Source organism: Eretmochelys imbricata, chromosome 2, assembly GCF_965152235.1.
Source record: "Eretmochelys imbricata isolate rEreImb1 chromosome 2, rEreImb1.hap1, whole genome shotgun sequence".
NCBI classification, from domain to species: Eukaryota; Metazoa; Chordata; order Testudines; family Cheloniidae; genus Eretmochelys; species Eretmochelys imbricata.
The window spans coordinates 135,065,974-135,080,020 of record NC_135573.1 but is presented as its reverse complement, the minus strand read 5'-3'; the positions used below and the strand labels follow the sequence as shown (position 1 = coordinate 135,080,020).

Sequence of the window (14,047 nt, the reverse complement as noted above, 5' to 3'; positions counted from 1 at the left end):
GTAAATATGCTGAGAGATAAGAATTACTTCCTGGAGAAAAGGGTATGTGTATTTCCTTTTCATATTGTACTCTTTTTTTTTGTCTTTAGACAATAAATTTTAGTTAAGTTTGGTTATTGGGTCTCTTGAACATTTTTCATAACAAACCATAAGTTTAGTCAATCAGCTATGCAATTAAGCAACTTCCCAATCTGTGAAATGTGAATATAATAAAGGCATGTGCCCAATGTTGCATTGAAAGTCAGTGACAGAGCTGGGCATGGAACCCAGATCTTCTGAGTTTTAGTGCAAGGCCTTAAGTTCAACACCATGCGGTCTCCCTCCCTGGTTATTGTGCTTTTAGTGATGATAGTCTGATATAGACCAGTCTGTTAGAAATTTTGATTCAATCCACATATTCACCAAGCAGGGTCAATACCTGTTTTCCTTTACTTGGGCTACCTTTGCATTAATAATCTTTAGTGAAAATACAGTTCTTCTCTTGCAACTGCCAATTACAAATTAAAATTTTAAATTCATTATGGAGCTGTGAAAATCTGCAATGGGAGCCTCCCCAAAGCAGGTGAGACTTGCAACCCTAATTAAAAGGATGCTTATTCTGTAGGCTATAATGCATTTACCTCATGCCCCTTCCCAGTACAAACTGAACATCAGCCACTGAACTTGGCATTGTCCCAAGGTCTGATATTGAGGATTCTTCTCCTCTGCTGTTAATATTCACCCTGTTTCTCCCCTACGCTTTTTTGCAGGCAAAGGCAGCTCAAGCATCTCATCCGACGTGAGTTCAAGTACAGATCACACACCGACCAAAGCCCAAAAGAATGCGGCTACCAGTGAAGGTAAGCGCCTGGTGTTCATTAGTTAGGTTATCCCGCCCCAGGCGTAATGTTGGCTATTTTCAGAAGATTAACTCCCTGTCCCCAAACCTACCCGACGGTTCCTTGGGAGCATTGTAAATTTAAAATGAAACTCCTCTTTCAGACATCTTCATTTGTACGATTTTAGCTTTAATTGTGCAAGGGTTTAAGTCCGTTCTGCAAAACATAAGTGTAAGGGAGTTGCTGAAAGGAATTTGTTCAAGACATTTATTACGGGAGATGGTTGTTGTGTATTAAGATAGATGTGATCAGACTTCAAGCTTATTTCCAAGGAAAATACTTCATGAAAACACAGTGGGTGGAGCTCTAAGTTAATTTTATTGCTCTACTATGAATGCCATGTGATGATAAATATTTAATGATGTGCTTGGAAGTTTGTGCCAAGGATTTAAAAGTAAATACAGTTATAGACAGAGAGAGTTGACCGTGATTTGGCCAGACTGATGTATTTCACCTGGAGTGATTAAGGTATGTGTCAACTTCAAGATATGGCCTTTTTTGGTGTCTTAGTGGGAGAGGGAAGATTTTATGTCTGTATGAACACCTTATCAAAATCCCTGGTTTATAAATGTATTTCAGGGAACTATAGTATGGGGAACCACCAGTCATTTCCTGCTGGGAATGCAAAGTTAATAAAATACATCTCATAACTGGTGAGCATTCAAGGAAAAGCAGTGCTGGCTTCATATTTTGTTAAGATGCAAGAATATTGGCTCTAGACCTTACAATAATGCTCTTGGTAGCTGATTAGGAACCACCAAACCCATCTGCCACGATTAATGATGCAGGCTAAAAAGTATCTGATCTTTGGACAGTATGTTTAGCTGATGACTCAGACATGAAGATGTCCACTTAATGGTATGTAATCTGGTTAACTAGTGAACAGATTATTCTAATTTCTTAATTTGTTATGGCAGGAAAAGTTTAAGCTGCAAGCAGTCATTACTCTCTACCTTCCTTCGTTTCTGACACACCTTAATGGTTTAAAAAAGCAAACAGACAAAAGTGTGGATTCAATAAAACAATGCTGTCTGGTTACAGCTATTTACCTTTAAACTCTAAGAACGGTAGAACCTCAGAGTTACGAACATCTCAGGAATGGAGGATGTTCGTAACTCTGAACAAAATGTTATGGTGGCTCTTTCAGAAGTTTAAAACTGAAGGTTGACTTAATACAGCTTTGAAACTTTACTATGCAGAAGAAAAATGCTGCCTTTAGCCATCTTAATTTAAATGAAACCAGCACAGAAACAGTTCCCTTAGCTTGTCAAATCTTTTTTTAAACTTCCCCCCTTTTTTAAATAGTTTACATTTACACTGTACAGTACTGTATTTGCCATGTATGTATGTATTGTCTCTTCTGCTGCCTGACTGTGTACTTCCGGTTCCAAATGAGGCGTGTGATTGACTGGTCAGTTTGTAACTTATGTTCATAACTCTGAGGTTTTACTATACCCAAATGAGGAGAGTAAAGTAAAATCAATACATTTACTTAAGAGTGATTGGACCCCAAAATGCAAATTACCGGAAATGGTCCCAAAACAAGAGCTGGGTGTAAACACTAGGAAATGTGGGGAAATTTAAGTCAGGATCCAAATCCTGCTTCAGGCCTATATCTAGTAACAATAGATTTTACCTCTCATGGTGGGTGGTAGCCTTTAAGGTTCCAGTTTCACCTTAGATAAATTTTGTCAAGAAAAATGCCTTGATGCAAAAATGAAGGTCTTGTCTACATCCAGGGAAATAAAGAAATAACTAATCAAAGCTGCAAACACTGAAGTGTTCTGTAATCAAAATGTCTTTAAGGATAACCAGGGGAACATTTAAAATTATTATGTGTAGCTAATGTATGATGTAAATTTTCTCATTGAAGTCTATCAGCTTTACACACCTTCAGTGTAGTCCTTAAATAGCTGGTGGATTACTATGCTGGCCCTGAAGTTTTCAGCGTGATTGTATTAATCAAGCGCACAGCAGCGAGAGGAGTTACTGTGGCCCAGCAGAACTAAAATAGCGGACAAGTGAATTTCCTGAATTGTCATGAAGGTTTGGAAGGAGTCCAGGGTAATGGAGTCTCATAGGCTTTTTCTATATCTTGTTTTCTTATTTAAACTACCTCAAACTGTGTAAACCTATCTCTGATTGTGGGTGTTTCCCAACACGCAATGCACGCGGACACCTCTGCTTATTTTGTGTTTTGTGTGCCTGTGCTGCTTTCATCTCCCTGTATATCTTGTTCCCTCGTGATTGTCAGCCCACAAAATACCAGTGTTGTGCCCTGCTAAAGGGCTCATCCTATACACCTCAAAACACTGAAATTGCCATTTCAGGTCTCAGGACTATTTAAAACTCTGTGCTGTTCAGTTGAATTCGCCCTACAGAACAGAAATAAGTCCCCACTGAGACTCAAGATGCGTCCTTCCTACGGGTTGAATGGAAACTTAAGGTTCTAGGTTGTGAGAATGCTTTCAATTATTTCATTATTAATACCTAGTACAATAATGCCGAGGGACCAGCCAAGAATGGAGCCCCATTGTCCAGCACTGTACAAACAGTAGTAGTTGTGCCTTTTTATTGTTTACAAAGCATTTACTATTGTTAGTCAATTCATCTTTAGAATACTCTGTGCTTCAGTCTTCCATAGAATCAGTGTAGTAGTCCTTACCCACAACAGACTGTATTTTATACTTTACATGGCCCCCATCACCATAGTATTTGAGCTTCAAGTGATTTGCCCGCTCATGCAGTAAGTCTATGGCAGAGCTGGGAACTTCTAATTCTATCCTTTGCTCTTACTAGTAGGCACAGTTCACAGTACCATAAATAGTCCTATGAAAGGACTATGTGCATGTATGTATGGAGAGGAGGTTATGAAGGGATGCCAGCGGAATTGTTCCACTTGACCTTGAACAGTATGCAAAACGCTACACTAGATAACTGGATGACTGCTTTTTAAAAATACCATTGCATCTCTAGTGGCAGCTAAATTATATGCTCCCTGTAGAGTTAGGAAATAAGGAACTTAAGTATGTGAAGTTGCAGGCCTTCTATTCTTACCCTGCCTCCCAAACCGAATTCCAGCCTTGCAAACTGACCCTAATTCTTTCCAGTTGTGCTGTGCGCTCTCCTTCTCCCTCCTTTCCTTTGAGGCTGTTGGTACAAAGCTGTTGCTGAAGTTATAGCACTGAATATCCATGAAACAGCTAGGAAGAAAAATCTATGGGCCTGATTCACTGTTGCCCTACAACTTATGTAGTATTTCACACCAGAGCAATGTGAACACTTTACTTCCGCTTTGCAGTGGTGCAAATGACTACAGGCAGTTCAGGGCAATGGCAAGGCAACATCAAGAATAGCCTCAGAGCATGTCATCTTGCCATCAAATCAAATGGACAGTTCCACAAAACGGAAATACTGTCTATATCGCATGTACTTCTTTAACATTGAAACCTGTTCTCTGTACAGATATTTAGTGCTATAATAGTAATTCCACCACAGCCTGTGGACAGCAAATGGATAGCTGTTTCAAAATGAAGTCTTTCTTTTTTTCACCTTCATGAGATCTCCTCAAACCCCAGATGGAATGACATATGGCTTACAACAATGGAATTGCCATTGTTGTGAATGGGTGCTGACGGTGAGGCTTAAGGTCATATACTGCATTCAAGATCTGGAAAAACTCTAACTAAATTGTGGCTTTTAAGCCACATCCCTGTGGTGGAGGATGGTGGCACAGCTGCACCATACCTGTAGGAGCTATGAGAGGTTTTGTGACCCAGTGAGACAAAATGCATGCCAACCTCCCAGGTGCATTGGGAAGATTGCTGCTGATGATGCTCCACCACTCAAAGGGGTATAGCATACCTTAGTCTCCACAGCGGAGTAGCTTTACTTGCTGAATCAAAGGGCAGGGAGGCATGACCCTAGCTCTTTCCTGTTTCCTTTTCAGACTATTGCCAATACTAGTTAGTCCTAAATCTCTGAGCACAAGAGCTTATACTTAACCCACCCCTTGCATAAGGAGTATAAGGTGGGGAAAAATACCTGGGCCCTCTCTCTCCTAAACACTTTTGTGTAGGATTGGCACAGTATTGTTAATCCAGAAACAGAATAACTGTAGGCCATGAATACACACAGCTTAATGTAGCACAGTTCCTCTTGTTGGTATGCCACCATCCTCTAACTCTGCATGTATTGCATTTCCTTCACTCTGTCCCAATACCAGAGGCTGGCTGAAATTTGTTCACCATTAACCAATTAAAGTTAAAGAAATTCAAGAACATGTTATATATCCCTACCCCTGGTTCTATTTTGGGAACCAAAGGATGAAACTTTTTGTCATGGATTGTTTAAATGCTCTAAAACCCCACACTGTCAGTTTATTAGAGACAGTCTTGGCTGAACAATCATATCATTTAAAATTTGGCTCTTAATATGAGTCTATTGTAATATTCTTGCACTGCTTGTTCCTGGCATCCAGCTGTAGTGTAGCTCTTGGGCACCCTGTAGAAAATAGTTTTGCTTTTTGATTTTTCAGCCTGGATCAGTGTTGTTAACTTGACTCAGTTTCCAATGGGAGATGAATGCTGTTTGATCTGTGTGTATTTTGTAATAGTTACCTGGTAATGTGGAAGCAGCAGTGTTACTGGCAGTGTTATTTAGTCCTTCAACCATTCCTATTTATGAAAGTTCCAGCAAACACATCAATGGCTTATTTTTTCCAGGCCAGTAAAACCAATTTTGAAGTCCATGACTGCAAAGAAAAATATTCTCAGGGAAGGTTTAACCACTGAAATGCATTGCATCTGTGTCCTGTCCCAGGAACCAAACATCATGCTATAGCAGTGTGATTTTTTTTTTTTTAATTTTTCTTAGAAGGACCAGTTGAGGTTGACTTCTAATTATAATTATTTTTGCAATATTCAGTTTCATTTGGCTTTACTATAGCTGATTTATACAAGAAATTCGGTAGAAGGGGAGATTTTTCTTTTGCGGTAACTTCTGAATTCCAGCCTGCATTTTTCTTAAGAATCCATATCCATGGTATTCTCCACAAATTACCTTCAGTGCAGTAGATGAAAATGATCATTCTGTTACAGAGAATATGTGCGTACAAAAGAGGACATGAAAAGAGCAGAGAGGATTTTCTAGAGTGCTACTTGCAATGCTGTTTCACATGTGCTATGATTGAATTGCACACTGTTTCAATGTGAAAATCTAATTGCTTCTGTAGCATCCATTCATACTTGTCACACCAAATAAGTGGCAGTTCTTTGAAAATGACATCTGTACTGTGCATGCAGTGCTAGAGGGCTGTGGCTCTGGTAGTCACAATCTGACCAATACTTACAGCTGCCTTGTCTTTGGCAGTGTACAGCTTCTGGGTTCATCATCTGCCCTTAGCTGGCTAAACTGGATTGCACTTCTAGGAAGCATATCTTTGTCTGTGATGTGAAATATAACTTTTAAAGAGGAGCTTTTATAAGGTGTTTATAAAGGTGATATCCTTTATAATATTGTCATAAGGGTGTTATGCCAGGCACAATATCAGATGACTTCTTCATTTTGATGGCAAGTTTTAGGCATCTGGCTGAGATTCACCCAATAGTGTTGCTATCAAAGTCCTTACCTCCAGCTATCCCTTTTCCTGCTATCACAGAGAGTTAAATAGACCAGAAGACATATGTGTAAAAGTTGACATTGACTGTGATTGATCTTGTTTTGGAATTTGCTGTTGCCCTCTCCTAACATGTAGGTTCCTAGCCCCACAGAATTTGCAGCAGAAATGAGGGCTGTAGAATGGGCATTCCCCCCCTTTCAAACTAAGAGCTATAGTAGTTGACAATCAAGTCCTACAGTATGTGAAATATTGGGAGAGTCCTACTTGGTTGTGAGCTTTATGCATTCCTAAAGCTGTGTCAGCAAGACTGGTAGGGTATACCTACACTGTAATTAGACACCTGTGGCTGGCTCGTGCCAGCTGACTCAGGCTAAGGACCTCTGGCTAAGGGGCTGTTAAACTGTGGTATAGACACTCAGGCTGGAGCCTAGGCTCTGGGAAGCTCCCACCTCGCAGAGTCCCAGAGCACAGGTTACAACCCAAGCCTGGATGTCTACACTGCAGTTAAACAGCCCCTTAGCCTGAGTTGCATTAGCTGGCACAGGCCAGCCATGGATGTCTAACAGCAGTGTAGATATACCCTTAGTTTTTGTTCTGAATGTTGATAGGCAATGTTAGAAATGATGAGTGTTTGTTTGGATATGGAAAGGCATACAGGTATGTACTTTGGGTAGCTTGTCTTTTGATTATGGAAATGCTTGAGGTACTAAAGTTATCTATCCAATTCAAGCCCTTTTTTAACCAAATGGTAATAAGTCCTTGAAAATAGTCGGGGAGAGGATAGTTGTGGGAACTAATTTCAGCAAAGCTTGTAGCTTTCCCTAGAATCCCAAGAAAGTGACTTCCCTCCAACTTCTTTGTTCTGTGCTTCAAATCGCTACTTGTGATGTGATAAGATACTACAGTCTATATGACAGGTTTCAGAGTAGCAGCCGTATTAGTATGTATCCACAAAAAGAAAAGGAGTACTTGTGACACCTTACAGACTAACAAATTTATTTGAGCATAAGCTTTTGTGAGCTACAGCTCACTTCACTGGATGCGTGCAGTGGAATATACAGTATCTGGATTTTATATACACAGAGAACATGAAACAGTGGGAGTTACCATACACACTGTAATGAGAGTGATCGCGTAAGGTGAGCTATTACCAGCAGGAGAGGAAAAAAACTTTTTGTAGTGATAATCAAGGGGGGCCATTTCCAGCAGTTGACAAGAACGTGTGAGGAACAGTGTGGGGGATGGGGGGAATAAACATGGGGAAATAGCTTTACTTTGTGTAATGACACATCCACTCCCAGTCTTTATTCAAGCCTTTTTAGTTTTAGTTGGGGCCCCCTAAACCTCTCTAGCGGATCATCAAGGATCTACAACCTATCCTGAATGACTATCCCTCACTCTCACAGATCTTGGGAGACAGACCAGTCCTTGCTTACAGACAGCCCCCCAACCTAAAGCAAATACTCACCAGCAACCAAACAACCAAAACACGAACCCAGGAACCTATCCTTGCAACAAAGTCCGTTGCCAACCGGGTCCACATATCCATTCAGGGGACACCATCATAGGGCCTAATCACATCAGCCACGCTATCAGAGGCTCGTTCACCTGCACATCTACCAACGTGATATATGCCATCATGTGCCAGCAATGCCCCTCTGCCATGTACATTGGCCAAACCGGACAGTCTCTACATAAAAGAATAAATGGACACAAATCAGAAGTCAAGAATTATAACATCCAAAAACCAGTTGGAGAACACTTCAATCTCTCATGTCACTTGATTACAGACCTAAAAGTGGCAATATTACAACAAAAAAACTTCAAAAACAGACTCCAACGAGAGACTGCTGAATTGGAATTAATTTGCAAACTGGACACCATTAAATTAGGCTTGAATAAAGACTGGGAGTGGATGTGTCATTACACAAAGTAAAACTATTTCCCCATGTTTATTCCCCCCCACAAGCACACACTGTTCCTCACACGTTCTTATCAACTGTCGGAAATGGCCCACCTTGATTATCACTACAAAAGTTTTTTTTGTCTCCTGCTGGTAATAGCTCATCTGACCTGATCACTCTCTCGTTACAGTGTGTATGGTAACACCCATTGTTTCATGTTCTGTGTATATAAATCCCCCTACTGTATTTTCCACTGCATGCATCCGATGAAGTGAGCTGTAGCTCACAAAAGTTTATGCTCAAATAAATTTGTTAGTCTCTCTAAGGTGCCACAAGTCCTCCTTTTCTTTTTACAGTCTCTCTCTATATATTTTCAGGTGGGGTCTTTTAAAAGTAACCCTACAATTCAAATGATGAAGCTTTTTTGTACTTTTTGTATTATTAAACTCATTAATGCATAACAACTCTCTGCTTATTTTTCACAGTTAGAAATCTAATACACTTCATGTACCTTTCCCTTGCTGTATCTAAAACGTTCTGTGGTGGTTTTAGAAGTTTCCAATGAATAATGGCATAAGCAGCCAACTTTCAGATAATTTTTATGAACCATAGAGACAACTTAAGTTAACAAGTATAAATGAAATCTGTAAAAGCAATAGGTTTCCATCCTTATACATCTTCATGAAACCATCTCACAATGCTTGCTAGCAGTAAAAAAGATGAAATGTTTGCCCTGATGTTAGGGGGAAAAAACAATTAGCCCTTGCTCTCACCCCTCTAGGTGCTTGATTCGACTCTAGGATCCCACAGAGCTCTAGATTCAAAGTCCAATCTACACAGGCATCTTTTATTGGTGTACAGAAATACAGCTCAAGCTGGGTGCCTTCGGAGAGGGACCCCGCCCCTCAGAAATTGCAAGCAATTATACCCTTTACAGTTGGTAACGCCGCCCTCGCCCATGTCCAAAGTCCAATCCCCTAATTTGAGTAGGGGTCTCTGCTCTTTCCCATTGGACAGTTTTGTTGCTGAGTGGACAGTCCGTTGCCAGGTGCTGGATTTGCTCCGGGAGACAGTCCTACTCCTTACTTTTTTTTATCTTCAGTGATAACGGGCAGTCTCAGCAGGTTTTGTAGCTGCTTCTTCAGCATTCCTCTCAGGTCAGCTTGACCTCGGCCTAAGGCTTCAACTACTTTAATCACTTATGCTAAGATAGTAACTTATGCTAAGAACAAACTTATTGAACATTCATATAAAATAGCTTATAAGCACTTTTTTATAACACCTGAGTACCTTATGAAATATGGGCTATTTGACTTTCTGTATATAACCATCCTTCCTTCCTTCCCAGAAAAAACTGAGATCTAAAACAAAGTCTTTATCACTGCTTTACATAGGAATGTGGTAGGTGACATTGTTTGAATTTCAGAGGGGTAGGCCAATTTCAGAACAGTAGGCCAATTGAAGGCCAGTTTAGTCAGGGTACGTAAAGGGATAAATGGACACAAATCAGACATCAGGAATGGTAACATGCAAAAGCCAGTAGGAGAACACTTCAGTCTCCCTGGACACTCAATAACAGATTTAAAAGTAACCATTCTTCAACAAAAAAAATTTCAAAAGCAAACTTTAAAGAGAAACTGCAGAACTACAATTCATTTGCAAACTTAACACCATCAATTTGGGCTTGAATATGGCTCACTACAATAGTGGCTGGCTCACTACAAATGCAATTTTCCCTCTCTTGGTATTGATACCTCCTCAACAATTATTTTCAGGGGACCACATCCACCCTGACTAAATTGGCCTTCAACATTGGTTCTCCGCTTGTAAGGTTACTCCCTTCTCTTCATATGCCTATATATATATATATATATTTATGCCTGTATCTGTAATTTTCACTCCATGCATCTGAAGTGTGTTTTTTACCCACAGAAGCTTATGGCCAGATAAATCTGTTAGTCTTTAAGATGTCACCAGACTCCTCATTGTTTTTATTGTTTGAGTTGAGCATAGAAAAGTTTTATTTGGATTATTTCAACATGCATTTCATTTCACCCTACAGGTGTATGCATGTTGGAGCACTACTAAAGCATACAAAATACATTTAGAATATGGGCTCTCTTCACCTGGGATGTCATTCTATGTCAGCATTAAAACTGCTTACCCCAGTTCAACCTACTTGTATGTTCTGTAATACATAGCCTTTTCAAGAGACAGGAGGAGGGAGAGGGTTGGAGGGAGGATGGCTTGAAGGTGAACTGACTTCGGCTCTCTCAAACCAAGGTGGGAAATAAGTTAAAGGACCCAACACTGAAAATGTCCTTCTATCAAAGCGCTGCTTGTTAACACAGAAAGGCTGGCTCAGGAGCCTCCACTTATCTCCTTTGCTGTTTTCTCACAGAGAGAGAGCGATAGAGAGAGACATGTTGTTGTGATGGGTTCGGTCACAGAGATCCCCTTGGGACTGTCACCTGACATGCTGAAGTTACCTCTGAGCTCATTTTCCACTGCTAGCTTGGGACTCCAGAACCCTGCCTTGTTGTGCCAGACATGCTAGTCTGCTGCAGCACAGACCCAGGTCTGGTCCACACCCCCAAAGCTGCAGACTTTAATCAAAAACTGCTCAGCAGGTCACCTATCTCCAGCACCCAGACACCGAGTTCCCAATGGGATCCAAACCCCAGATAAATCCAGTTTACTCTATATAAAGCTTATACAGGGTAAACTCATAAATTGTCCACCCTCTATAACACTGATGGAGAGAGATGCACAGCTGTTTGCTCCCCAAGGTATTAATCACTTACTCTGGGTTTACTAATAAACAAAATAAATTTTATTAAGTAAAAAAAGTAGGATTTAAGTGGTTTCAAGTAATAACAGACAGAACAACGTAAGTTACCAAGCAAAGTAAAACACAAGATGCAAGTCTAAGCCTAATACATTTAAGAAACTGAATACAGGTAAATCTCACCCTCAGATGTTCCAATAATCTTCTTTCACAGACTAGACTCCTTAGTCTGGGCCCAATCCTTTCCCCTGTACAGTTCTTGTTAGTTCCAGCTCAGGTGGTAACTAGGGGATTCCTCATGTCTGGCAGCCCCCTTTGTTCTGTTCCACCCCCTTTTATATCTTTGGCACAATGTGGGAATCCTTTGTCTCTCTCTGGGTTCGCACCCTTCCTTCTAAATGGAAAAACACCAGGTTTAAGATGGATTCCAGTATCCTGTAACATGTTCACATGTCCTGTGAGACTTCATTACCCAGTGGCTGGCATCCACTATACAGGAAGGCTTACAAGTAAACAGAGCCATTTACAACCAGTTGCCCTAGTTAATGGGAGCCATCAAGATTCCAAGCCACCATTAATGGCCCACACTTCGCATAGTTACAATAGGACTTCGTAGAGTAATACTTCATATTTCTAGCTTCAGATACGAGAATGATACATTCATACAAATAAGATGAAAACACTCAGTAGATTGTAAGCTTTGTAATGATACCTTAGAAGAGATCTTTTGCATAAAGCATATTCCAGTTACATTGTGTTTACACTCATAAGCATATTTCCATAAACATATGGAGTGAAATGTCACACATGGTCTCTGATAGTGTACTCAAGGCAGCTGAAGCATTTAAAGACATAATGGTCCTCAAATGCATCACTGATCACAAGTGTAACATAGGCTGCTCATGTTCTGCACTAGCTGAAGCTTTTGAAAAGTCTAGCATTGTATCCCCTTATAAGTGGTTTTTACACTAATCCAGTGGTTTTCAAACTTTTTCAATTGCGGACCCCTACAAATTTTTGAATGGTAATGCAGACACGTTTGGAAATCTTAGACCTAGTCTGTGGACCCCCAGGGGTCTGTGGACCACAGTTGAAAACCACTGCACCCATCCGTTCCTGAGATGACCGAAAAATGGATCAGCGTAGCAAGGTTCAAAGCTGAAAGAAAGGATGTAAACGCCTAGCCAAGAGAATTTGCTGTAAGTATGGCTAAAGGTGAGGGGCACTTTATGAGCTGCTTCTTAATCTGATACTGGCTGAGGTATTTTCTCATAAACCCGACTCTTTATTTTTTACATCACTTTTTGTGCAATGTTAGAAGCTGATTCTAATATGAATGCTGAATATCCAGATAACACACATTCTGGATGTTACATGAGTATATGTGTGATCCCTGGCTCCTTTACTGGTGAATCCCTCATCCCATCTCTCTCCTTCTCTTCTTGCAGCAACAGCATTTAGCAGGGAGTGCTGCTCGTCGTCTTGGGACCATGCCGCATATCTGTTCTCTAAGTGGGTCTTATTGCGTTCAGCAAATTATCTGGTTTTGATGTGAAATCCTAAATCTACCCCTGTTCATTTGAAATTAGGCCTATGTTCAGTTGGCTGTGGAGTGAAGTGAGGGCTGTTTTGAATTGGTTGTGAAACTCAAAACCATTAAGTTTCCTGTAGTTTCACGAGTCTTTGCAAACAGCAGAACTCTAGATGACTGTAATGTTACTTTTTGCTACATTCAGCAACGCATCATTGAAGCCAAAAATCAGGGTGTGGGGTGGAAGGCATGACAGTCAATAAATCCAAAACTATAAACACTTTGGCACAATAAACAGCATTCACTATTTATTTAAACTTCTTGTAACCATCATATCTGAATGCATACGCAAGGGTAATCGGTTCAAGCAGCATGTAGAAATACAAAGTAGTTAGGCTTGGCAGAATATGATTTTTAGTCACTTAGGTGGATAATACCTGTTTTGTTTTTGAGTACTTTTAATTTTTTAATTTAAATTTTCAGTTTTAGGAAATTATGGAAGGGTCAGATGACTAACTTTTTTACTTTCAATGTTTGTTATTAAATAAAGCTTTATAACTGTGAAAACACAAGTTATCAACATCCCATGTCAAATATAAAAAGTAAATTTCCTTAAATCACATTTAGTTCTCGGGCAGCATTTTTTTGATCTTGCTAAACTTTGATTATTATCGGAAATATTCTTTTGTTGGTTTGTGTACGTGAAGTGAAACTGGCATTACTGATTTGAAAAAAATCTAATCCTTCAAACCTTAAGAAAAGTCCATAGTCTTGGATTTAGGTATTTTTATGTGTAACCTCATTGTACTATGCATTTATCTAATAGGCTGTAGTCCTAAAAAGCTGCTTTGCTAATTATAACAATACCACTGCAATCAATAGCTAAGAGTCAGAGTTCAAATACAAGACAAAAGGTGATTGGGACATTGGCAAGACTCAAGCTGCAAATTGAAACCTTACATTATTCTAGCTAATTTGGATTGAAATTCTATAGCCAAATGTTTAAAACTCTCTTACCCAAACAGTACTAAGGACAAATTGGAAAGGTACATAAAATTGTAAAGCTGCAGATCAAACAAGTTGAAATGTGAAACTTATCAGAGAAAATGCATTTACACTATACTTAAAAGCAGAATAACTTGCTTTGGGGAGAAAACAGCCTTTTAGAAAGCTGGTTTTAGTTAAAAGCTAGGTCTGATATTTTGTGGCAGAGACCACACTTAAATCTTGCAAGGGAAGAGGTCTGAATTATTTTAGAGAGAGAGGTCTGATTTTAGAAAAAGTATTGATAACTAGGTCCCAAATGTAATTTTCTGCTGTAAGTCA

The 14,047-nt window shown here is 39.8% G+C and overlaps 1 protein-coding gene across 1 annotated transcript in view; it reads left to right on the top strand.

Moving 5' to 3' along the window:
* Window positions 1–14,047, top strand: part of FBXL7 (F-box and leucine rich repeat protein 7) — a 325,742-nt gene that overhangs the window by 71,023 nt on the left and 240,672 nt on the right. The window contains exon 2 of the mRNA XM_077809165.1: window positions 750–839. Coding sequence (XP_077665291.1) covers window positions 750–839 — 90 coding nt within the window. The remainder of the gene's footprint in view (window positions 1–749; window positions 840–14,047) is intronic.